General features: G+C 48.5%; 1 protein-coding gene across 2 annotated transcripts; it reads right to left on the bottom strand.

The window, feature by feature from the left end:
• Nucleotides 1–1,088: 1,088 nt before the first annotated feature.
• On the bottom strand, nt 1,089–22,985 carry TMEM183A (transmembrane protein 183A). Of its 2 annotated transcripts, XM_050956353.1 has the most exons (8): nt 22,764–22,982; nt 20,388–20,477; nt 17,424–17,579; nt 8,788–8,947; nt 7,438–7,618; nt 3,206–3,286; nt 2,275–2,430; nt 1,089–1,552 (listed from the first exon to the last, which is right to left on the bottom strand). In XM_050956353.1, exons 1-8 carry the CDS (start codon nt 22,876–22,878, stop codon nt 1,367–1,369), a joined length of 1,125 nt encoding a protein of 374 aa, XP_050812310.1. In that variant the 5' UTR covers nt 22,879–22,982; the 3' UTR covers nt 1,089–1,366. The 2 variants fall into 2 exon arrangements, with proteins under 2 accessions (XP_050812310.1, XP_050812311.1); XM_050956354.1 differs by lacking the exons at nt 1,089–1,552; nt 2,275–2,430 and adding an exon at nt 5,346–5,502 and having other exon boundaries at nt 22,764–22,985.
• Nucleotides 22,986–27,022: the final 4,037 nt, after the last annotated feature.

The following is a 27,022-nucleotide window of genomic DNA, read 5'->3' as shown; positions in this document are numbered from 1 at the left end:
CTCCCCTTTTTTTTTTAAACCTATCCCATTTACTTTATCCCAGCAGCCTCCTTCAAGGACAGGCTGCTTGACACAGAGAAGTACTTCTTGCCTCTACTCTGCACAACACAAGATTTGGTTTGAAATAGGACTGATAAGTTAACGGGGCTCATCTCCACTGATAAGCTGCAAAGCAGAATACTCGGTTCCCATCAGTAGTTACTTCAGAGCATCAACTCACCCTGCACTCAGCTCCCGTCACACTCCCTCACGCAGATGTACTTTGCACTGAGATTCAACTGCCCCTATGGTCTGTAGGGCCAGGGAAGCTATTATCTCAAATCCCTTGAGGCTCAAAATCAGAGGATTTTAGGTGGAATTATGAAGCTCTTCTTCCCGTCATAAGATGCATAATACTTGCCCACGGTTCTGCATAAAACTCACGCCCCCTTCTATTTTGGGTATTTGTGGTGCTGCAACTCCAGATATGCTGGAGTAGACACAGTATCCTGCTTAGCCCTCTCACACCGCCAAGTACAGCCAGAATGGTTGGGTTCATTTTTCCCAGGTAGTTAATTTGTCTGTTGGGAAGTGGATGCTTCCTCTTTGCTGCTAATAGCTTTCCCACAGTCACTAGCTCCAAACACTTAGCTTAGCTCACAGAGAATCTTACTCTTCTAATGCCTGAAGTCTGAGCACTTATTAACTGATGCAGTTAGTTTTTGTTAGTTCTCACATGCCACAAGAGCCTTTCCATTACGTGTGTTTCAGATTCTCTTTCTTAAAGAGAGCATCAGGATATGTTTTGTAAGTGTTTCTTTGCCTTATCACCACACATTTAATTTAAATGCGAACTGTAAAGGCAATCTCTCTGCTTGATCATTTATGCCTTTATTGTGTTCATGCAAATTAGAGAGTGAAGCATGATTAGTGATTGTCATTGTTATTTCACTTACTGCATCAGTGTAGGACAATACTGCGGGATTTGAGTCTGATCCCGCTACCGCAAGACAAACACTGATTTCACTGACACTTGGTCTGAAAATCTCTGACCACACTGGATCTGGAAACTCCTTCCGCTTCCTTTGCGCAACAGAACACAGGACGACTTTCGTTAACACCAAAAGGATTTTAAATGAACAGTTTCATGGCGCTCCTTTCAAATCATAAAATGTGAACTTAAATAGAAATGTGCTTACAAATCATTTCCATTTACACTCGGTTCTGCTCATTACTGGCTGGGAATTATATACAGAGACTGGCATTGCAGTTTCACTCATTTGTAAGGAGACTGGAGAATTTATTCAGGAAATAAAAACAGGATTTCCCTGTTCCTAGACATTCTCTTCTGCCTGACATGGCTACTCGTAGGTGCAGTAGGAGCATGCTAAGCTTTCAGAGAAAAGGGGTAGTGCGGATGCCACCAATCCAAGAGACGTACACTGTGCACAGGGTCCAGGACAACTTGTACTCCTTGGTCAAGTCGGGGCTTCTTGCCATTCCAGACAGGAGAATCCTGGAACACCAGCCTCACTCTGTGATGTCTCATGTCAGTGCTCACGTTTATTGTGAACTGCAGGGAAGAAAATTGGCAATTTCCTTAATAGACATCTAGGCATTTTCTGAAAGCAGTAACTAATTTCCCTTCAAATAGTATCTACTACTGTAAATGCTGATCCCTGATTCTTATTGGACAAACATTTTCTTCGTAGTGTTTTACATTTAAACTTTTTTTTTTAATTATTTGAAAATATAAAGTGAGGGTCTCCAAAAAGTATGCTTTTCACAAAAAAAGATACCAGAAAGACATCAAAATCTGAAAAATCAACCAACTCTCTTCTAAAGTTAAAATAAATGTTATTTGGAGCTTTGATCTTATGGAAGTGCAAAGGTGAGAGAACTTGGACACTATTCTCCAATTCTACCTTTAATACCTATAAGTTATCTAGGGTATTTTAGGTGCTGCTGACTACGACTCCTAGGCACGATGAGAAGACAAATTCTCATCCTTCCTTCCCCCAGGAACAGAGCCCATTTCACTGAACACAGCTGTCAAACAGTCCCTTCTAGTTGGACCTCGAGGGCTGGTGCCATGAGTCTACACCAACCATGAGAAAGTTTAGTGACTTGCAGAAACTAAACTGAAGAGATTCTTGAGTGATGGCCCCAATGCACTAGGGAAATGCATATTAATTAGTCTGCTGGTGCAGCAAGATTTACAGACAAGCGGTAATGACCAGACCATTTTCTTAGCACATTTCTATTGCGCTTACGTGCAAATTTCTTAACACTTACCAAGGTAAAGACCATACCCATGACTACAGGCAGGAAGATGAAGTTGAGAGTGGTGATCTGCAGCAGACAGCAGTCCTGATCAGGATTTGTGTGAACATCCTCATACTGAACAGGTGGCTGAAGACCTTTGCAACAGTTACTTTTCAATCTGCGAGGCTTGACAGAAAGAGACAGAATGGTTCATTCAACTAAACTGAAGCCAACCAGAAATTTCACTTCATGTCTAGAGACCATCTTGGCTCAGCAGCAGATTCCTGCCTAACGTCCATGTGTTCGGGCAAAAGGGTTCCATATTCAATGAAAACCCTGGGATGGAGGGTTTGCAAGACTCTCTCCGAAGACAGACTTCGAAGGTCCTGATAGGGTGCTCAGTATTATACATTTATCCTGAGTCTGGTTAAAGGAGGGTTTCACAAAGACTACTGTCACCCCCTGATAAAAGGGTTGGTTTTGTTAGGTTTGGAAAGGCTTTGCGTGTGAAGAGAGAAAAGACATTAATGCAACACATTTCAAACTTGGGTCCCTAACCGTAGGCCACTAAATCAAAGTGGCTGGCTTTTCAGAGGAGCCGAGTCATCACAACTCCCAACTGAAGGTATCTGGAGCTATAGATACTCAGCACGTTGGGTTGGGGCAGACAATCATCAGCCTAAATATAGATGTAGGGATCTAATCCTTTAGACACTAGAGATTGAAAATGCTGGCCTGTTTTAAAGCAGTAAGAATTGCCTCCTGCTCTGGATTTCCTATTCAGCAGCTCCACAAGTGCCTTACCTGCCCACCTCTGCATTTGGCAGTATGTATTTCTACCACCATGAGATCGAATTTTAATTGATCTAATGCACCCACCAACAACTCCGGAAGAAAAATCATTATGGCTTCAAAACCTTACCACTCTGACATTTCAATGGCAAGTGGTTAGCTTTCATACCTGCTTTTTGAATTTGAAGTTAAATTCCCACATAGGTTCTTGTCTGTTCCCTTCAATCTTTCTGCACCAGAAAAGCAAACACTGATAAGGGGGAAAAAAAACACAGTAATAGAGTTAATTATTTCATTTTTTAGTGAATTTCTACACAGACAAAAAGAGAGCTCAAACTACAAACCACAGGAGCAGCTGAAGAGATGGCAGCCGTCTGGTCCCATTAGTTACATTAATGCATACCTGAGAGACAAGGTGGGTGAAGTAATATCTTTTACTTTCACCCACCTTCTCTCTAATATCCAGGGACCAACACAGCTACAACTACACTGCAAACATTAATGCATACCTGGCATTTTCCATTTGCAGTCAGAAGGTGGCAACCTCGCTATACCAGAGGGTGATGCAGCACTTGGGCTCTAGCCAGATAAGCAGTGATTCCTCTGTTCCGCTCACCAATTCCGTATAGAAGAGGAACGCAGAATGGACTTTGCTCCTCTCCATACTACATGGAGCAGCCAAATTAAATTGATAAAATCTCAGGTCAAAGTATGCATTCAGCACACACTCAGAACAGAGCAGGAGCGAGGGAAAGCAAACAGCAGATTGGAGAAGGAGAAAGAGGCAAATGTTAAAAGCGACTGGACAGAGCTGACAAAGCTGGGGGGGGGGGAGAAGGGCACTCTTCCTATGGATATGTGCATCTGTAGCACCCAGAGGTCATACTCCTCTCCATTAGGGCAACATGCTAGTATTTCAAAAACACAAAGCAAAGCTTTGGCGGTACAGTTCAACTGGTGGCTCAGAACATTGCTTCTTTTCTAAAGACGGATGAACACATGGGGTCCGATGCCTCACTGCCTCTATTCCAGAGGCAACCAAAGCCTGGATCTCCTGGCAAAGGTCTGTATTCTACAGTGTAATCTCTGACTGCCACACCTTTATAAAGCCTTACAGCTGTGAGATTCTATGTTCTGGCATGCACGCTCCATGAAACAGAGTCTTAGCAGAACTACTGTATTCAAGTGAGGGGGAGGTTAAATAGAGCACAGTATCAATAAGCTGACAGTGACTGGAAGCTTCAGTCATCTAACAGCCATTCGGTAGCCAATAAGGAGAGAGTCTGGCAAATCTCAGTCCAGTTGCCAGAGAGCAAGTGTCCACATCACAACTGACCTGAAGTGGGCCTGATAACAGCCTCAGCAGGAAGGGAAAGAATGGCATGGAACATAGAGAAAACTTCCCTCTCACCCAGAGATGGTCTCTCTGGGTCACAGTTAAGGCCTCTTCTGGGTCAATGTAGGGAAACTTATCTGCCAATGCTGTACCTGCTAGATGCAGTCACTAACGCTGTCAAATCTGACAGGCCGCACCAGCACTAACTGCTTTCATGGATGGGGAAAAAAAAACGAACAAGGGCTGATGCAATCTGCACCTTTTTAATGCAATTTAATTCTAGTTGGGGTGAGGGACTCAGGTAACCCCTCTTAGCACCAAGCCTGGGTCACTCCCACTGTGTGGCTTTGCAGTGATACAAGGCCTTTCACTTCACTTCTAAATCATATTCACAGGCAGGAGTGCTGGAAGGATCTCTGCAGTGATGAATCCCCTAGAGTTGAAGCACAAAGCTGGAGAGCTGTTCAGCCCATGCTCCTCAGCTTAACTATCTCCCCAACCAGGCAGCAGCAGTGGCAAACGGTTCTAACCGATTACAATACTGACTGCTCCCTGGAGCGTGCTTAGCAGGGGGCATGCAGCAGATACTGCTAGGCTTAATTCCATTTGCAGTTGAGTTTTCCGTTCTGAGTACATCTACACTGCAGCTGGAGATGTAATTCCCAGGGTGGGCGGACCTACATGCCCTTGCTGGAATTATGCTAACATGCTGAAAATAACAGTGTTGTCATGGTGGCAGCTACGGCTAGCTGTCTAAGTACCTACCTACCACCTCTGACCGGGTTATACTCGGGCGGTTAGCCCCTCCTGCCACACGATGACAGGACCACTCTACTATTTTAGCATGCCAGTTTAATCAGAGCCAGTGTGTGTACGTCTAGAGACCCAGAGCCAGCGCGTGCCCTTACAGACACAGCTTCATCTAACAGCTCATGTGATCATGGCAAGTAGTTAAGCACAAAACGGTAAGTACCTCCTAAGGGGCAGAGGATGTCATCCGCGTGTCAGCCGTCCTGCCCTTCAGACGTGCACCGTATGGCCTGCTGCTCCACAAAAATAATGGGGGTGTCTTTAAAGGGCAAACACTTCTGCTGACACCACAACGGCTCCAGTGTCCCACACAAGCTACGCTAGGGAAAGAAGAAAGGAAATTAAAGAGGAAAAGCTGGATTCAGTAATATAGGGGTCTGAGTCTCCCTTTGCTGCATGCACAGTTTACATAACCATCTCCCATCAGTGTTAACAGACCCCTAGGGGTCTAACCAAAACCCCCGAAAGCAAGGAGTCACAGAGGAAACGTAAGGTCCCATTCAATGTACACCACTGTGCCTAAGCATTGCAGCACACGGAACAAAGAGGACACAGTCTGGAATCCAGATGTACAAGGGCATTTGTATGCTTTGATGGTTTGAAGTCAGACCTCTACCGTTATTCTAACAAAGGCTTATCGTCATTTAATTTCCTTTTTTAAGTGAATGGTAATAAAGAAGTATTACACGCAAGGAATCTTTACAAAACTATTAGTATGGTAGAAGCACCAGGAGTGGGCACCAAAGCCGTTATGATGTGAACATGAATGAATACCAGACACTGACCCTTCCACTGGGGGAGGAAGGGGGGGTCTACTAATCAGACCAATAGATGGATGGGGTTACAGGCTGCTCTGACAGGTGGTTAGGTTCAGAGGGACTGAGACTATAACACAAGGTTAGCGGAACTGCAAGTTTTTTTCCTTCTTTTGAAGAAAGACATTGCCTGAATGTGATATTCCCGCAAAGAACTAATAGTTCAGGTGCAGAGGACTTGTGCACAAAAGGCTGCAGACGCATCTTAATCCTGACCTGCAGCACAACCTACCTGTTGCTGCTCGCTGTTCTCAGTCTTATCTCAGGGCAACTTGCCACTTTAGCAGTGTCTTCACGTGGGGAAGGACAGAAACAGCAGAGATGTCGCACAGCAAAGAAATGGATTTGTTGTATTTTGCACAGAGCAGTGATACTCAGACCTCAGGGGTTCAGGAGCCAAATTACCCATCAACATTACCCCAAAAAGCCACAGTCGTGAGAATTCATTGTTTTATTTACTCTTACAGCAAAATGACTGTGGGTATTCGACAGTTGGTTAATAACACAGTAAAAGCATCTTGATTGGTTAACAATTAAATGATACTTTTTTTTTTTTTTTAACATCATGTGCTGCAAGAGACACATTAAAGAGCCACCTGTGGCTCGGCTCCCAAGTCTCAGTCTGAGTATCACTGATATAGTGTCAACCAAAACCCCTCCCCTTGAGACCAAAAACCAAGCTGGCTTGCCATGTGTCAGCCAAGAGTAAATTAAAGCCAGGCAGAAACAGACAGAACGAGGGGTTAAGGATAAACAGTGACTAAAGAGGGCTAGACACACGAATGCTTCAAGCAAGGACTGTAGTTTGGTTTTGCCCAATGACAGCGGACAATTCCTCCCCAGCTTCCCTGCCCAGCTGCACAGCCACACCCCGAAGCGGGCACTTGCTTCTCATGCTAGCTCCCCGCTTCATGACACTTCCCCCTTCAGAGAAACCAAAGGCAATGGTCTGCGGGAGCATGGTGTGAAAGGACTCTACTTTTAGAGGCTGTCAGTGGCACTTGTGATCCTCTGCCACTGACCCAGAAGAAACATTCCAAAATAATATAGTTACAACAGTGCAAGTAGTAGACAAAAATGCCTACCTAGCTCAAACTCCTTTCGGAGCCCTGATTGTGTACAGTTGGGAAGGGGACAACTGTGAATTGTGTCAGTGACAGAGCTTCCATCACTGTAAAATGAAACTTTCCTAATTTGTATTACTGGAGTGTTTAGGAGCTACACACCAGGACCTCATTGTGCTAGGGGCTGTACAAACACAGGTAACTGATAAAACTTCAGAAGTCGGACTCTTCCTAGCTTCCTATCACTGATCCAGTCCATGTATTTCACTAGGGTCCACCTGAATCAGATTTATTTCTCTGAAAGGGGAATAACAAAAATCAGAGAGTGTACCAGCTGAACACAGGTTAGTTCACTTCCCCAAACACTGCTACTTACTGTGGAATTCTTTAAAGTGCTGGGGGTAGTCTCTGGAATAGCCGGATTCCTGGAGACACGAGAAGCAAAAGGTTCATACATGTGGTATAATGAACGGATGACACACGCACGGAGGCAGTGCAGCCTTTCCATTGATTCTGGCCGTAAACGGAGAGGCAGGTACGCATCCAGAGTATAGTGCCTAAAGGAAACAGGGACAAACACAACACCCCTTGAAAAGCCATAACTGTACTGGATTTCAGGTAAATCTCAGGGAGCTACAAAATAAGTGTTAAAGAAGGTGACTGAACAAAGGGGTCGAACTCTGTGTTTATACCACATCACCTACTGACATCTCTTGGCTGTCACATTGCCTCTCCATATATGGCTGGTGTCTGGAGCACCTGCAGCCATCTTCAGATTTTGCAAGGGCACTGTACTGTTTCTGCATTAGGTGGCCTGCCAGTCTCAAAAGGCCTTCGCACCACAATGTGCCAAGGCTGCAGAGTGAGACTTAGCAAGGTCTCTGGTATCTTTACTGTGTGGCACAGTGCACAAAGAGGCTGAAAAGCGAGCACAGAAAACAGGCAAGAGTACAAATAGGGAAAGAACACTGATTTTGTCTGATAAATAATATGCTTAATAGTAGGAATAAAATGTCAGTCTTCCCAGTGAAATAGGAGAGTCAAGGATGTGACCCGAGGAAGAAACTTGAACTTTTGCATAGTGAGCTGACACCTATATGCTCGCCATTTATTCCCTCCTCCTCCTCTATACCATCTCCCACTTCTACCATCTTCCTGGTTGTCCCTAAAACCTGGCACAGTCTTGGGCAGATCACCACAACAAATGCCTGAGGCTAAGAGGCAAAACATCCCCCAAAAATTAACCCTTCAAAATGAGGCAATGCCATTACTTTCCTGTACGCATTTTGTGAGAGCTCTGCACACAAGATGTACTCTTATGGGCACGACATTCTTTTGAGTGTTTAGGCCTTGACAATTAGAGCTCACCACATTTTCAAATCTTGAATTAGACATACAGGAAGATTACAAAATAGTGGTTATTTTCAGATTGTAAAACAGATCGGCTAGGAAGCAAATCTCTTAAGAAATACTACTGAAAGTTCTCCAAACCAATATTTAATAGGAACAGCCCAGACTAGGATATAGGATGCCAATCACCACCACTTAATTTCAGAGGTAAACATGCTGCAACCACATTAAAAAAGATCTATGTTCCAACACCTAGCATGACTGAACCAGCGAGGAGATAGATCCCTATTAACAGCTCTGCAGCAAATTCTGGTCCGATGCTGATGGACTTCCGCAAATATTGAAGCATATGTTTACAAACTCTTTGTGGTCACACCTTCTGTAGAGTCTGGTCCAAAAGGCAGCAGTGCAAGTGACAGTCCAGGCTTTTTTGCAAATCAGAGAAAATTTCATTGTATCTTCTGGACGTATGTAGGAGGCCAGCAACAACCAGATGTCAATGGGATAATCCTCTCCAACTGCCTCATCAGGGTTTTCTAAGCATAACAAACACACATTAGTGTAACATGGCTCCTGCATTATAAACCTTAAGGCATGCAAATTTAGCTGATGTGGTAAACAGAGAGGAGCCATATTCTGTAAGTGCTCCACGACCTGCCATGAACACAAACACACAGAGTAAATGAGGTGGCTGTGGGACAGCACAGAGTCCACATTCGCCAAAGACGGGCTCAGTACATACGCTCGTTTACAGTAGCTCATCATGAAGAAACTTAAGGCTAGAGACACCTGAACTCCAAGATATTGTCACCCCATGGAGACTACCGCTCCCTCTGGGTCAGGTCTTTGTTTTTAAGAGGAATCAGAGCAGCATTATGGAGCGCTGGTATCTGTTACACCAAATCTCATACAATACTAACCTTCCCAAAAGACTTGGAAACAGGTGTTTGAGGATAGACCATTTTTACATACAAAGACCAGGTCTAGACTCTACCTATGTAAGGTATAACGACATTGTTCAGAGGTATGAAAAATCCACACTCCTGCGTGACAAAGTTATACTAATCTAATCCCTGGTGTAGACAGCACTACGTTAACAGGAGAACTTCTCACAGAAATGGAGTACCTATGCCAACAGGAGAAGCTCTCCCATCAGCTTGGCAGCATCTTTACTAAAGCGCTACAGCGGCGCAGCTGCATTGATGTGGCTTTTTAAGTGTAGACCCACCCATAGGACCCCTGGTGCTTTAGGAGATCATTGGGATTTCACTATCAGCATAAACAAAATGTAGAAAGAGAGAAAGAAATCCATTAGTCATTGGCAACTAGTTTAAAGTTTCCCTTTTTGACAGTCATTATCGCTTGTGCAATCCACCGTTAAAAGGTGCTTTGTTTTATCTACATTTCAATTCAAGTTTCCAGGAAAGCAAACACTTCCAGGAAGGCTTCTCTAGTCATTAACAATCCATTTCCACTCACAGCGCGCTCTCAAAACTGTTCCACTAGACCAGAGGTTCTCAAACTGGTGGTCGGGACCTCTCAGGGGATCGCCAGGTTATTACCTGGGGGGTTGCGAGCTGTCAGCCTCCACCCCAAATCCCGCTTTGCCTCCAGCATTTATAATTGTGTTAAATATATAAAAAAGTATTTTTAATTTATTTGGGGGGGGGGGGTTGCACTCAGATGCTTGGTATGTGAAAGGGGTCACCTGTACAGAAGTTTGAGAACCACTGCACTGAAGTTTCACATACTTGTTTAGTTCCAAATGCACCTAGAAATATCTGTGCATTAAGCACATATATTTTTCCAACAATCTAATACTATCAATGCTGATGGATTTTGCTCGAGTTTTAAAAGATAAGATACCTTCTGAGACATGGATATCTCAATAGATTCTACAGGCCTTACTCAGCATTGAGAACTGTGGGAGAGAACTTTCATTTGGATGTAATAAGGGTAGCTAAAAACTGATTTTTTTTTTAAATCTCCAAATAGAATTTTAAAAATTCAATTAAATACTGGTTTTTTAAATTATCCTTTTTTAAATTAAATTTGAAATTGACAATCTGTGCTAAGGCCTAAATTTTTAAAAACATGTTAAAATTATTTAAATTAAACAAAAAAATATTAAGCAGTACATATTTGCTATCAAGTTTTAAAGAATGTCAAGTCACCAGCTGAGCACCTGGAACCAAAGTTTGTTAACATAAGAACAGAACAGAATATAAGAACGGCCATGCTGGCTCAGCCCAAAGGTCCATCTAGCCCAGTATCCGGTCTTCCAACAGTGGCTAATGCCAGATGCCCCAGAGGGAATGAACAGAACAGGCAATCCTCAAGTGATCCAGCTCCTGTTGCTCATTCCTAAATTCTGGCAAACAAAGGCTAAAACAGCTTTTGACACTGCAGTAGCCTTTTTGCAGGTCCACAGAGAGTATTTTCTTCGTTTCAGTTTATTCACCCAGTTCAGGTCAATTATTAGTTTATTCAAAGCTGTGAAACTGGCTAGGAGTTGAAAAAGCTGGAAAGCTTGTTTTCGTCTTCCCCTCTATGAATAAAATCTAGGTGTGAGAGGACATGATCTACTAGCTCTAAAATCTTAAAGGACATGGTGATCAGGAACAATCAGTTCAATTCATTAACTACACAATACTTCCTTTGTTTAATAAATGAGTTTTAAACGTAAAATGTTTTGATAACCTTTTTAATCATCATCCAGTAAATTAGAAAGGAATCATTCACCATTTTCTACCGTGATAAATGTAAAAATTAAGAATCAGAATAAATAAGTTATGCTACATATTTGTTAAAATAAATGCATATAGATATAGTGCATCTTCCCAGTTAGCAAAAAGCACCATCAAATTTAGTGTAAAGACTGTATTTAGTTGCAAATGAACTTGTTTTAATGTTTATCAACTAGTAAGCATGAACCTTTCTTTAGGAAAGGAACTAAAAAGTACAAATGCAAAACATGATTAAAAGCAATGATAAAAAACAAACAACAAACAAAAAACAAACATACATCAAGGCTTCTCCCGCCTGCTGATTTAAATCATGATTTAAATCTATCCACCCTGGATGTAATGCATGCCAGTTAGGTTGGGACTGTATGGGGCCCAAAAATTTCAAACCTAATCTGTGGCTAATCCTCAAGGAGGGATAGAAATTGGGGAGGAATTATAGTCTTGAGATTAAAACTCATGTCTGAAAGTTCAGGTGATCTTGGCTCTTCTATTGACTTATGTCACTTTGGGCTTCAGCATGTTTTTTTCGTCTTTATGATGGTAAAGGAGCATTTTTTTTACCTTAGAAGTTCAGGTCCTCTGTAGGCTAAAATACTGAATGCCCCACAATCTAAGATATTTATCCTCACTCACCAGTGGTGATGCAGGGAGGTGCGACTATTCCCATTGTTAAGGCTGTGAGAAAGCTGTTTGCATTTTTTGGTTCAAAAGTTGCTGCCACACTTCGTTAAAGTTGCAGTTACCTATCTGGAATATTGCTAGCACGTTTTTCCAAGGCATGCAGCCTACCTTCCAAAGCAGGGCAGCAACATACAAGATACACTGGTTGTCCCGCTTGGCTCCCAAAGGCAAGCACGATGGAGGAGTGGCTGGACCAAATTTGAATGATGTTGTGACCTGGCGCATGGGGTAGCGATGTCACTCAAATTTGCAGCTACTCTAAAAAACTGTGTTAAAAGTTGTGGTTTCTGCAACAAGATCACAGCCCAGGATTTTTTTTTAATAGCCTTACCTATTGTACAGACAGAGAGAAACTAAAAAGTGACTTGCCCAAGGTCACACAGAAAGTCTGAGGCAGAGCAAAAAAACTAAACGCAGGTCTCCCGAGTCCTGGGATATGGCCCTGACCATTGTGCCAGTCCTCTTCTCCTGGAAACTCTTGGCCTCAATTTTGTCATCTCTAAAATGGGGAACTGTTTCTTATCTTACTGGACTGCTGTGAAACTAAATCATTATTATTTGTAAAATGCTTTGAGATTCTCAGATGGAAAGGGCCGCATAAATCAATTTCTTTAAAATTCATTAAAAGTTACTCTATAAAAACTTACAGTTTTCCTCTCAACTACATGCAGTTAAATTCTGCTTGAATTTCAGCTAGGATACTAACCATCGCATTGTGAAGCTGTATAATCCGGTATCCACAGAATTGCAGCCAGGATGGATAAAAATCAATGATAAATAAATAAATAAATATTGGATTTTTTTGATAAAATGCTTTTTTAAAGATAGTTTTAATTAAGATACATTATAGCTCAAAGACATCTCATCATGGAATAGGGATTATAAATTCTAATTCTATAGTATGAGACAATATATTCATGTAATGTTTAAGAAAAGTTTTGTAAATGAGTTCCAATAGTTCATGGATTAGGGACCCAGTTTTATGGGGTTCCGTATAGATTATTTAGGTTAAGCTTTCTATCTACCCAATGGGACTCAGTGCTCAGTCTAGAAAAGGCCTGCACAACTCATAAAGCAGCGAGGGCCACATTACTCCAAAGAAAACAGCTGAGGGCCGAAACCTCCCAGCCCCACAGAAACACCCCACCCCAGGGCCGTCCAGCCCTGCGGAAACAAACTCTCCTTCCCCAGCGCTGCCCCACCAAAACAGCTGTGGTCCAAAAAGGAAGGTTGGGGTGGTGATACTTTATTTTAAATCAACCAGGGGCTCTCAGCTGAAGAGGTGGCTGGGAGCCCTCAGGGGCAAATTAAAGGGCCCGGGGCTCTAGTGGCTGGGGGAACCCGGCAGGGCCGGCTCTAGGTTTTTTGCTGTCCCAAGCAAAACACAAAATTTGGCTGCCCCCTGTCCCAGCCCTGGGCTCCCCCCACTGTACCCCTCTGCTGCCCCAGTCCTGGGCTCTCCCCCCACCCACCCACACCCCTTGCCGCCCCAGCGCTGGGCTTCCTCCCTTCCTCCCCACCAGCGCCTTCCCCCCACCCCGCTGCTGCCCCAGCTCTGGGCCCCCCACACACATCCTGCCACCCCAGCCCTGGGTCATTGCTAACTCACTCCCAGGGCGGATCATTCAGCAGGAATTTTGGATGTGCACAGAACACAGACAGGATTGGTTCCCATATGGTTACAGAGCTGCAGTAAAGTGGAACAATTTTCAGCTTGTGTGATTGGAGGATATCTAGATGCATATTATAAGACTGTCCTCCATAAATGAGGAAAAGTTGAGGTGCCTTCATTATTCTTTTGTTCCACTCTTTGTTTCTATGGGGAGTTTGCCAATGCAATATCACTGTCTTCCTTTTAAACAAACAAAAAGGCAATGGCTGTTGAAAACAGCAATTCCAGTCCTAATAACCACTGGGAAGCATTTCTTGCTCAATTTTATCCTACTTTTTCTACAGCAAGTTACAGTGGATCAGTATATTTGATTTGGGAGAAATGAAGTACCAGTTGCCCAAACTGAGCTTGAGCACACCTGAATTTTGAGGTGTTCAAATCTGGAAGGCAGGTGCTGGGGGGTGGGTGGGGGCTGTGGGCTCCGCGGGGGAGCATAGCAGCAATGTGTCTGGAGCTGCACGGAGCCAGACACACTCGTCTGAGTGGCACGGTAAGGGAGCTGGGGATTGGAGAAGGGGTAGGGAGTTCCAGGGGGCAGTCAAGGGACAGGGAGGAGGGAGGGTTGGATGGGGTGAAGGTTCAGGGGGGCAGTCAGGGGACAGGCAGCAGTTTGATAGGCATGGGAGTCCCAGAGGTTTATCAGCGGACAGGTAGGGGGTGGGGTCCTGGTGGGAGTCTCAGGAGCGGGCAGTTGGGGACAAGAAGGGAGGCTTAGATAGGGGCTGGGGTCCCAAGGGGCAGTTGGGGGCAGGGGTCTCGGGAGGGGACAATCGGGGGACAAGCACCAGCAGCATTTAGATAGGTGGTGGGGTCCTGGGGGGCAGTTAGGGGCAGGGGTCCCGGGAGAGGGGTATCAGGGGACAAGGACCAGCGGTGTTTAGATAGGGAGTGTAGGTCCTGGGGGGCAGTTGAGGCAGAGGTCTGGGGAGTGGGCAATCAGCGGCCCCAGGCCAGGATTCAAAGGGCTCTGGGCTGCTCGCAGCTGCGGTGAGCCCTGAGCCCTTTATATCCTAGTTGGCCCCGCTGCCGGAGCCACGGCTGGGATTCAAAGGACTCTGGGGTGCCCGCACCTGCGGTGAGCCCTGAGCCCTTTAAATCCCAGCCGGCCCCGCCGCCGGAGCCGCAGCCGGGATTCAAAGGACTCTGGGGTGCCCGAAGCCGCGGGGAGCCCTGAGCCCTTTAAATCCCAGCTGCAGCTGGGAATCTCTGCAGGCAACCCAGAGCCCTTTGATTCCTGGCCGCGGCTGGGATTTAAAGGGCTCAGGGCTCCCTGCGGCTGCCGGCAGCCCAGCGGTCTCTGACTCCCGGCTCTGCCCGCCGCGGCTGAGATTCAAAGGGCTATGGGCTGCCTGCAGAGCGCCATGTGCGGGGGATTTAGAATCCCCCTGCGGGACGCACAGTGAGGCTCTGCGGGCCGCATGTTGTGCAGGCCTGGTCTAGAAGATACCATCAGAGATGCTTAGTTTTCAGTTCTCACACTGGGGATTTGTGTCTACAGAGATAAGTGTTTTAAATAAATAAATATATAGAGGTGAGAAATAACAGACCTCAACCCTATTGTGTCTCTGAAAATTTGTGTGCACAGAGTCAATCCCTTACCTCTCTCTAAAAATGCAAAGTTTCAAAAATTTCAATGAATAGAAGATTGTTGGGGGTGGAATAGATCTGGACAAGTAGGAGGAGTCTGGAGATAAATGTGAGAAGGGAGGGACAGGCAGGAGAAACAAATGAAATTGTTTGAGCAGCATATTCCTGAAGTCTTGAGGTCTCTCTGAGCGTAGCCTTCATTGATTTGAGATCTACCATACCATTCTTTCACTAGAAAGGAAAACCTAAAATGACAGCAGGCCGTAAGAGAGACCCAGTTTAGGTCTCATCTATCTCTGAGTTGTGAAGAATATGTATTAAGGTTATAACAACCAATAAGAATGCACTTTTATGTAGAAATCCATGATTAAATTGAGTCTTCTTGACTAGTGATTTCAATCAAATCCACCCTGATAGCAGCTATATAGCTTATCTACACCGTGGTGCAACTTACATCCTACTGAGCTGCACAAAATAGAATTGCTGAAGCACAGCTTTACTCAGAAGTGACTGTAAAAACACAACTGTGGGTCCCTTGCTCCAAATTTGCTCAGTTGACCCAAAAAAGATACCCTAACACCTTTAATGAACTGCTAGCCTCACAAACTCAGGCTCGAATCTGAGAGTCAAGCTGCGTTCTTTCAGGTGCATGCAGGGGGGGAAGGAAGATAGCTTAGTGGTTTGAGCGTTGGCCTGCTAAATCCAGGGTTAAGAGTTCAATCCTAGAGGGGGCCATTTAGGGATCTGGGGCAAAAATTTAACTGGGGATTGGCCCAGTCTTGAGCAGGGGCTGGACTAGATGACCTCCTGAGGTTCCTTCCAACCCTGATATTCCATGATTCTATGATTGTTGCCAGCAATAAGGATTATGCAGAGCAAATGCTGCTCTCCATTACAGATACGAAATTCTGTGTCTTCCATGGGGTTTCACAGATGTAATTGAAATCATAATTTGAAAATAATGAGGCTGGACCTGATCAAACTAAATTGATAGCTCTGCTGAAGATGAATGAGCCTGAGCAGTGTTAATTCTGTAAGGCTAACAGCAACTAAAAAAAGTTAAAATGTAACTTTAGCAGCAAGTCATCATGACTAATTCCAATATACACTGGGGCTAGCCACTGGAAGGTTGTGTCAGTTCACAGTCACTTTACTGGTTATAACTGCACTTGCAAGGATGGTGTCCCTAGCCTCTGTTTGCCAGAAGCTGAGAATTACTTGTTCTGTTCATTCCCTCTGGAGCATCCGGCATTTACCACAGTCGGAAGACAGGATACTGGGCTACACGGACTTTGGTTCTTACAATGAACATTAATCTCCCCACAATGCCCATTTATAGATTTTAAATCATTGCTTAAACTGCTAACGAAGTAACTCAACAGCAAAAGTTGCAGAGTTAATGTTGCTAATGGAATCCCTATCGTCTGCATTTCTTGAGTGCTTTCATGTTTGCAGGATAATGGGCGATATCCAAAGAGGGAAGAAATTGGGCTTGTGCTTCAGGATATAAAAGCACCCAACTCTTCCAACAAGGAAAAAGTGGTTTGGGCTTGCTTTTTACATTAGCCATACACAGTCTGGGCCTCTTCTTTTGCTGGAATACTTCTCAGAGCTAGGAGAACATCCCAAGAGTTGTTCCCAATCTGTGCAAGTGACAAGGGCAGCAATTTTTAGCCAAAATGTTTAAGTCTGTTTTTGTTAACAGCCTATTTAACTCACATTCTTAACAAACAACTGGAAGATAAGCTCTGCGGGAAAGATACAACACCCTATACCAGCTTTCAGAGCTCTCACTCCTGTTCTCTAGTTGTTCAAGGAATCCTCCCACAAGAACAGGTAATACCTGATACTTTATGCAAACAATTGAGAAATGGCCACCCTTTATTTTTCTCTAAAAAAAAAAAAAGGGGGGGGGGAGAGAAGGGGGTTCTCTCCTGAGCCATCAAAATAATAAATAAGGCACAATGTTTCTCTCTTTGCAGGTCTCCTTTCACATGGCATAACTGTAGGATTTTATATAGTGTTTCAGGAAAGTTTTTATCTGCAGCACATACGTGGTCGAAATCAACCAATTAGGCATGATTCAATCAACTGCAACAATCCAGTTTCAGTAAGAATGGGGAGATGAACCACATCTCCTACCTAGCATTCATTTGGTTAAGTGTTTGTGCACACAAGTGCATGCGCAAACACATGTACACTGAACTGAACTCTTCAAAGAGACACATTGCTGATCTGTAAATAGCAGTTATTAGCTTGGCAAACGCAGAAGATGATCCCAGCAAGGACCCTGCAGAGCTGACTGGGTGAGTGAAGGAGTCATACCTTTGTGCCTCTTGCTTTTCTTTTTTCTAGAGGCAGTTCTCTCGTTGGTGCTTTCCTTAGCATCCATTTCATCGCTACTGTCACAGGATTCCCCAGTCACTGAGAGCACCTCCTCAGCAGGAACACGTGAGGCTTCCAAACCACAGAGGGATTTTACTGGAACCAGAAGAAATAGATTACACACACATACTAAGTACCCTATGAGAAGTAGCATGAGCAGGTTAGGGTCTACACGGGCTGGCTGCAGTTGTTTGAGAGGCATCTACATGAGCCATCTTTGCTGATATACAAGGATTTTTCTTCTGATGGTGTAAGAGTGGATACTCGGTAACAATCCCAATGGCATAACTAGAGTGATGGGGAGTTATGAATGAATCCACCTGCTCCTCTGACAGATCTAACTGATCTTCTGCATATGACAGACTTTCTTGCCCTGTGGACCTCTTTCTGCCATCTTCAGTTTTGCAATGACCATGCCTCATCTCTACAAGGCTGAATTCATTTCTATTTTCCTGTATGACAACAGACAGGATGTATTGCCACTAAGGGAAGATGATATGGAACTGTCAAAGTAATCCACCAGGACCGAAGTAAGGGATGCTATTTAAATCCTAATAGGAAGGGGAGACAGAGAGAAAGGAGATTGTGTTGTCTTACAGCACAAAAGAGGTGCATGTGAGACAGATCATACCTGGAGAGTTGTCACTCGAAGAGGGAGTTTTTGGAAGGGATCACTTGGGATGGGAAGGCGAGAGTCTCTCCAATATAAAAAGGGACTGGCTGGAAGAACAAATTACCTGATATACATTTGAATTTACTTCCTCAGCTGTTTAGACAGTGGTTGTGACAGATATTGCAACCACTTGTGGTATCTCTGAAGACCATATTATATTAAATTTATGAATGTTCTATCTACCATTGTGAGCCAGGGATTGCATTCAACTTCATGGGAAGAAGATTACTACAACTCCTCTACACACTAACAAACCTGCTCCAAGGCTTCGGAACTCAGAGCTCCAGCCCAAGCCTCAACTTCAAAGCACTGTTCACACAACTATTATAGCACGTGAGCTCACCTCTAGCCCAAGTCTGTTGACCCAGGCTGCAAGGCTCACTTCTGCGAGCTATGTAGAAATATTCAGTGAGTGCACAGGGACTGCAGCCTACTCCCCAGTTAGAAGGAGAGGGATGTGGGTCCCGGTCCAGAGACAGGTGAAGACTAGAGGCTTGAAACCTGAGTGCTTGTTCCTTACAGCTACCATGACATTATGACAGTTGTAAAAAGGTTCACCTTGCAGTCTATTTAGTAGGACATCAGTAACTTAAAAAAAAAGTCACATTTATTTCTGAAGTGTTTGTATGTAGAGGTATTTGCTGCACATAAAGTTACTCTAACTGAAAAAAATGAAAGAAAACAGCTCTCTTTTTCAGTTTATTTTGTACATTTGACAACACTTTGGATGCAGCCAGTGCCATGGTTTCTTCTGTAGAGGGGGAAATGATTCTGACTACGTGTGGATCTTTCACAGCAACAGAGAGAGGGAAAAGAGAGCAGAAAAAAAGCTATATATAAAAAAGAAATATGATTACTAGGGACTCAGAGTGGGGTCTAGCCCACATGAACTACATACAGCTCTCTTTAAGAGTGGAAGTTTCCATTTAATGCATCCCTGTGCTGTCAGCTTTCACATTTTCCTGTCTATAGTCTGCATGTTGTAATGTTCCTGCATTTCTTTATTTTGATATCTGCTCCTTGTTTCTTAGGGCTTGTCTGCATGGGAAAATTTTTTCAGCATTACTGTATCAGAATAGCTCCCTGTGTGGACACTTATTACAGAATAAAAGTGCATTGTTGTGATTTAGCTTATGTTACATTGGAAGCGTATAACTTTAGTGGTATAGTTATATTGTTAAATTTCCCCATGTGGAAAAGTCCTTAGTTTTTGTTATTGTATCAATAAATTGTCGGTCATTCTACATATGTGACCATTTACATTTAAGAATGGAGGGTTGACTCAGATAGGTTTTCAGCTACTCAAGGCAACGAAAACAAAGAGCAGATGTTGGCAGCACACACTATGGATTACAACAGCCCTCTGAGAAACTGCCCAGCTAGACAGACAGATTCAGCAATCAAAAAGACATCAGAGCCACCCTCAAAAATAACTTGGGAAAGAAATTTCAGCAGCATTAGCTTAAACGCCCCCCCACCCCACCCAGGATTTTTCACTAGGAAAGCTGTATAAAATTTGATGTAAACTGGCAAAGCTTTAGAAATTTCTTAACACAATATTCTCAGCTTCAGTCAAGAGAGAAGTAGAGGTCTTTTGTGCAACAAAAGACGCAAGACATTCTTTCCTGTCTAAGGAATCTGTAGATCTAGGTTTTATTTCCAACTCTGTCACAGATTGCTTGTGGAACCTCTTGGCCAAGTTACTTAAGCCAACTTAATTTTCTAGTGTAGACCAGGCCTAACTACAGTGCTCAGGGGTATGAAAAACCCACATCCCCGTGTAGTGTAGTTAAGCCAACCTAACCCCAGGATAGACAGTGCTATGTCAACAGAAGAATGTTTCCGTTGACCTAGCTACTGCCCCGCCCTTTGGCATAGGTGGTGTCTATGCTGCAGTGACATAGCTGTAGAGATTCCGTGTAGACACTGCCGGCTGCATGGGGCTGAGTCTGTCTTTTTGTTCTATATTTGTACAGGACCTCGCACAAGGGGGCCCTGATCCATGAGCAGGGCTCCTAGGCTTTACCGCAACACAAATAATACAATACTCAAGACTAGATTTTCCAGAGAAGCTCAGCTCCCAACTAGGCACCAAAATAAATATCCAGATTTTCAGAGGGCTGCAGGTGTCACCCCCACAACCTGCAAGGTGCAGGCATTTGACTGGCCAGGGGGAGCCAAAGGAGGGGGCAGCACACAGCCCAGGTGGCAGGATCTCTGGACAGACTAACCTTCCTGCTGCACTGCGTTGGCCACAGCTTTTTTCATGCGCCCAGATTTGACGATAGCAGGGTCAGAGTTGGCGTAATCTGCCACCGTCACTAGCAGGGTGAGAGAAAGGAGAGGTGTCAGGGAAAGGGAGGGGGCTGCCTGGCAACTGGGGTGAGGGGTGCCCAGAGAAGGGGCTTCTAACACCACCTGAAAGAGGCCTGAAAGTGGTGCACACCCCCTGCTGGGCCAGGGACTGTGTGCACCACTCAAACTGGGGTAACCAAGAGGCTGCACCCCCACTCCAGGACAGGGCAGGTGGTGAGTCGGGAGCCGGGCGCCTCCAGCCCAGGACAGGGGAAGGTGGGGGCCAGGCACCTCCAGCCCAGGACAGGGGAAGGGGAGGCGGTGAGTAGGGGGGAGCCAGGCGCCTCCAGCCCACCAGGACACGGGAAGGGGGGGGGATGGTGAGTCAGGGGGACGGGCGCCCCCAGCCCATCAGGACACGGGAAGGGGGGGGCGGTGAGTGGGGGGGGCCAGGCGCCTCCAGCCCAGGACAGGGGAAAGGGGGGGCGGTGAGTAGGGAGCCAGGCGCCTCCAGCTCAGGACAGGGGAAAGGGGGGGGTGAGTTGGGGGGGCCGGCACCTCCAGCCCAGGACAGGGGAACGGGGGGGGGACGGTGAGTCGGGGGGATGGGTGCCCCCACTAGGACAGGGTAAGGGGGGGGCAGTGAGTAGGGGGGGCCGGGTGCCCCCACTAGGACAGGGTAAGGGGGGGCAGTGAGTAGGGGGGGCCAGGCGCCTCCAGCCCAGGACAGGGGAAGGGGGGGTGAGTAGGGGGGGCCAGGCGCCTCCAGCCCAGGACAGGGGAAGGGGGGGTGAGTAGGGGGGGCCAGGCGCCTCCAGCCCAGGACAGGGGAAGGGGGGGTGAGTAGGGGGGGCCAGGCGCCTCCAGCCCAGGACAGGGGAAGGGGGGGTGAGTAGGGGGGGCCAGGCGCCTCCAGCCCAGGACAGGGGAAGGGGGGGTGAGTAGGGGGGGCCAGGCGCCTCCAGCCCAGGACAGGGGAAGGGGGGGAAGTGAGCCAGGCGCCCCGACCGGGGCAGCAGAAGGGAGGGGGACAGTGAGATGGGGGCCAGGTGCCCCCAGCGGGACAGGGGAAGCGGGGGAACAGTGAGTTGGGCGCCTCCACCGAGGTGGGGTAAGCAGCGGGGCCCCGCTGGTGAGTTGGGGGGCCCCGGGGCCCCCAGCGGGACAGGGGAAGGGGGGGCAGTGGGTCGGGGGGTCCACGGGGGCCACAGCGGGACAGGGGGGCCGTGAGCCGGGGGCACCGGCGCCCCCAGCGGGACAGGGGAAGGGGGGGCCGGTGAGTCGGGGGGCCCCGGCGGGACAGGGGAAGGGGGGGCCGGAGAGTCGGGGGGCCCCGGCGGGACAGGGGAAGGGGGGGCCGGAGAGTCGGGGGGCCCCGGCGGGACAGGGGAAGGGGGGGCCGGAGAGTCGGGGGGCCCCGGCGGGACAGGGGAAGGGGGGGCCGGAGAGTCGGGGGGCCCCGGCGGGACAGGGGAAGGGGGGGCCGGAGAGTCGGGGGGCCCCGGCGGGACAGGGGAAGGGGGGGCCGGAGAGTCGGGGGGCCCCGGCGGGACAGGGGAAGGGGGGGCCGGAGAGTCGGGGGGCCCCGGCGGGACAGGGGAAGGGGGGGCCGGAGAGTCGGGGGGCCCCGGCGGGACAGGGGAAGGGGGCTGAGTCGGGGCCCCGGCGGGACAAGGGAAGGGGGCTGAGTCGGGGCCCCGGCGGGACAGGGGAAGGGGGCTGAGTCGGGGCCCCGGCGCCCCCACCAGGCCAGGAGAGTCGGGGGGCCCCAGCGCCCCCGGCGGGACAGGGGAAAGGGGCTGAGTCGGGGCCCCGGCGGGACAGGAGAAGGGGGCTGAGTCGGGGCCCCGGCGGGACAGGAGAAGGGGGCTGAGTCGGGGCCCCGGCGGGACAGGGGAAGGGGGCTGAGTCGGGGCCCCGGCGGGACAGGGGAAGGGGGCTGAGTCGGGGCCCCGGCGGGACAGGGGAAGGGGGCTGAGTCGGGGCCCCGGCGGGACAGGGGAAGGGGGCTGAGTCGGGGCCCCGGCGCCCCCACCAGGCCAGGAGAGTCGGGGGGCCCCAGCGCCCCCGGCGGGACAGGGGAAAGGGGCTGAGTCGGGGCCCCGGCGGGACAGGAGAAGGGGGCTGAGTCGGGGCCCCGGCGGGACAGGAGAAGGGGGCTGAGTCGGGGCCCCGGCGGGACAGGGGAAGAGGGCTGAGTCGGGGCCCCGGCGGGACAGGGGAAGGGGACCGGGCACGGAGGCGGTGAGTCGGGCAGGGCGGCTGTCACCGCCACGTCCGGGCAGCAACGGGGGGTGCCCCGGGGCCCTCACCCCGCTCGGAGCAGACGTCATCGGCCCGGAACTTGAGGCGCTTGCGGGCCCCTCTCCTGCGCATGTCGGCGGCGCGCGGCGCGGGGGTCGCTGCGGGGCGGCTCCTCGGGGCCATGTCCCGGGCGGGGAGCGGGGCCGCGCGCACCCAACCTGGCTGCGTCCGGCTCCGCGGCTCACCCCTCCCCCGCCCCCATCTCGCGAGAGCGCCAACCGCTCGGGGCGCGGGGCGACGCCATCTCCCGCGCGCTCTGATGTCATCAGGCCGCCTTGTGGGCGTGGCTGGCTCCTTTCCTTTCCCGCGGCTCCTGCTTAGCAACGCCCCCTCCTCGCCGGCACACGTCATGGCCCCGCCCCCTTCCGCGTTCGCCCCTTGCCCCCAGTGACAGAAAGGGCAAGCGTGCCGTGGGGGGAATGGAAGTGTGCCCGAGCCCCTGGCGTGGGGGGAGGTCTGGGGGGGGGGAGATACAGAGCCCCTGGCGTGGGGGGAGGGGGCGATGCAGAGCCCCTGGCGTGGGGGGAGGTCTGGGGGGGGGGATACAGAGCCCCTGGCGTGGGGGGAGGGGGAGATGCAGAGCCCCTGGCGTGCGGGGAGGTCTGGGGAGGGATACAGAGCCCCTGGTATCGGGGGAGGTCTGGGGGGGGATACAGAGCCCCTGGCGTGGGGGGAGGTCTGGGGGGGATACAGAGCCCCTGGCATGGGGGGAGGTCTGGAGGGGGGGATACAGAGCCCCTGGCGTGGGGGGAGGTCTGGGGGGGATACAGAGCCCCTGGCATGGGGGGAGGTCTGGAGGGGGGGATACAGAGCCCCTGGCGTGGGGGGAGGGGGAGATGCAGAGCCCCTGGCGTGCGAGGAGGTCTGGGGAGGGATACAGAGCCCCTGGCGTCGGGGGAGGGGGAGACACAGAGCCCCTGGCATCGGGGGAGCCCCTGGTTTGGGAGGAAGGGGGATGGAGCCTCTGGTATGGGGGAAGGTCTGGGTGGGGGACACAGAGCCCCCTAGCATGAGGGAGGAGGTTGCAGCAAGTGCCTGAAATAAAGTGGGCCTTTCTGTGCATGTCCTTGGTCACTTCCTCATCTGGTGGAGGCTCTCCCCTGGTATGTAGGGGGTTCCCCTGAAGGCGGCATCTGCAGAAGCACAGGAAACATTATATCAAACCACGATTGTCAGGTTACGCACAGCATCAAATCATTATAATCAAATACACCTGTTTTTACATACAAATTAGTTTTTCATTGTCTCGGCAAGCATGCAGCTCAGCAAACACCCTAAATATGGTGAGTTTGGTCCAGGGGCATGCCCTGTCTATCAGGGATGGTCTAGACAGTATTTGGTCCTGCCATGAGGGCAGGGGACTGGTCTCGATGACCTCTCGAGGTCCCTTCCAGCCCTAGAATCTATGAATCAAGGTAGGGCAAAGAGTCTAGGGTTTTTTTTTAAGGGAATCACTGCAGGCAACTAGGGACAATATTGTAAATGTTGTCACCATTTTCCACAGGCAGTGGTCATTGACGCCGATATTTCACTCCTGAGGGTAGGCAAGGGGGCATCTCCTGCAGGCATGTGGCCGCAGACCTGGTCCCTATGATGCTCTCCTGTGTGCCGCTTTGGTCCCTGCACCAGTGATTGCCAATTGGCAGAGGAAATTTTCTACAATGGGGGAAGGGACAGAGCAGCTCTGCCAAGGACCGATTGGCAGATGATTGGTGAGTACCTCCAGGAAAGTTTGTTAGAGATCTCTGGATGATTCTCTTGCAATCTCAGTGTGCGTTAACACATTGTTCTACCGCACTGCTTAGCTTCACGGAATGAGAAGCACACACAAATACAGCTAGTCTTGGGTACAATGTTCCCTCTAATTTTTTTCCATCCGTGTGTTATTTGCAGTACCAATATCGAGGTAATGTGTGGATGTGCGCCACCAGTACAAACAAAAAACCTAAATTGCTGGTCATGCTTAAGCAGCTTTCTGTACCTTTCTAGTAACAAGCTGCAGAACCTGCATCTGAAGGTGACCCTGCTGGGTATTCATTCTCACTAATCTATGTATTATGTATCACTTTTTGCTAAAAACTAATACTGGGCCTTGTATCATTTTCTGGTACAAGAGCTATGCAGATAACTGCCATTGACCATGTGGATTGTAAAAGCCTGAGTTTTCTAATTTGCAAGATTATATTATAGCACTTTCTGCTATGGAATCAGATCATGGCTTTGTCAGTAATTGAATAGGACAACATTGAATCTTTTCCTATGCATCTAGATATATTGAACATGCATGGGCAGCGGGTATCATAGGCAAGGGTAGGCTCAGGGCTGGCTCTGGCTTTTTTGCCGCCCTAAGCCAAAAAAAACCAATAAACCTGCGGACGTGCCCCGGGCGGTTGAGTGTGCACCCCGGCTAGCGAGGGGGAGGGAGAGGGAGCGTGGGGGAGAAAGAAAGGGGGTGCTGCTCCGGTTGGTGGGGAGGGATGGAAGCGGACTGCCCGGCTTGCTGCAGACCTGGCACTGGCTGGGGCAGATGGAGCGGGCAGCCATCTCTCCCTGCTGCAGACCTGGAGTTGGGGGAGGGAGTTGCCGCAGCCTTGCACGCCCCAAGCTCCTCCATCACCAACCCCACTGCCCCCACCTACCCCTATTCTTCACCTCACCCCACTGCCATCTTCCAGGCCCACCTGTGGCCACACCCCTGAGTGCAGCATGCACACCTGCGTGGCTCTGCTAATTAAGTGTGTGGCCCTTGGTGGCCTCTTTTGTGGTCACCAGGTGCATACCTGAAAGGGATCCTAGGTCTTGTACATTTCTATCCCTTCACCCATGTCTAGAATATACAGAGTAAAGGACAGCTCTACCTCATATAACCGAGCAGCAGCAACTCAAAAAGATAACTTATCAGAGCTCTTCTCTCCTGCATCATGTGTGCCAGAGATGGACTACTGGGACTGGCTAGACCTTTCCGAAGTGGAAAAGAGGTCCTGTCTCACTGCATCGCTGGATGACTCTGCCATGTGCTCCATATCATCCTCCAAATCACCCTCTTGTCCACGACTTTGTCCTCTGGGTTGAGTCCATTGTCTGCTGTCTCCAGCCCCGCCAAAGTATCCATGGGGCTTTTGGTGGTAGAGGTGAGGTCTACTGCCAGGGATGGTGTCTAGCTCCTAATAGAAGCAGCAGGTCTTTGGCACAGCATCAAAGTGACAGTTTGACTCCCGTGCCTCCTAGTAAGCCTGCCTCAGCTCCTTTAGCTTTGCATGGCACTGATGCATGTCCCATTTCTAGCCCTTCTCTAACAAGCCATGAGAAATCTGCCTGTAGGTACTGAAGTTCCTACGGCTGGAGTGGAGCTGGGACTGCACAGCCTTCTCTCCCCACAGCACCAGCAGATCCAACAACTCAGGTGTGCTACAAGCGGGAGAGCATTTGCTGCGTGGAGCCACCATGGGCAGCGGGAAAGATGCAATGTGAGCTGTCTACGCCAAGCAAATAGGAACTGGAATTTCAAAAATCCCCAGGCCTTTAAAGGGGGAGGAACGGATGCCTGGGTACTGGGTGCAGGGCAGCGGAGTTCAAACTGCTGACCAGACCAGTCAGGATGGACATTGTGGGACATCTCATGGAGACCATTTACAGTGACATAACCAAGTGCAGTGTTTACACTGACACTTTGTTGATATAACTTTGCTGCAAAAAGCTCTACACCTCTCATCGAGGTGATTTTATTTTGTTGGCAAAGCAGGAGAGTTTTGTTGGCAGAAGGCACATTGCACTGTGTACACCTTCACTGTTTTGTTAATGAACCTATGTGATGTAGACAAGGCCTTAGAGAGGTGGATTATATGCCCACAGGAGAACCCCTCCCATCAGTGAAGCATTTCAAGTGTAGACAAGCCCTTAGACAAGTTAGATGTCTTCAAGTTGGCAGAGCCTGATGAAATACATCCTAGAATACTTAAGGAACTGGCAGAAGAGGTCTCTGAGCCATTAACAATTATTTTTGAGAACTTGTGGATGACAGGCGAAGTCCCAAAAGACTGGACAACGGCAAATATAATACCTGTCTATAAAAAGGACAACAAGGACAACTCAAGGAATTATAGACCAGTCAGCTTCACTTTGGTATTTGGAAAGATAATAGAACAAATAATCAAACAATCAATTTGTAAGCACCAGAAAATAAGGCAGAGGTGGGCAAACTACAGCCCACGGGCCATATCCAGCCTGCGGGACTGTCTTGCCTGGCCCTTGATCTCCCAGCTCCCCC

The sequence above is a fragment of the Gopherus flavomarginatus genome, chromosome 5 (genome assembly GCF_025201925.1).
Source record: "Gopherus flavomarginatus isolate rGopFla2 chromosome 5, rGopFla2.mat.asm, whole genome shotgun sequence".
In the NCBI taxonomy this organism is placed as follows: domain Eukaryota; kingdom Metazoa; phylum Chordata; order Testudines; family Testudinidae; genus Gopherus; species Gopherus flavomarginatus.
Note: the sequence above shows the minus strand (reverse complement) of the source record. Positions and strands in the feature narration are given on the sequence as shown.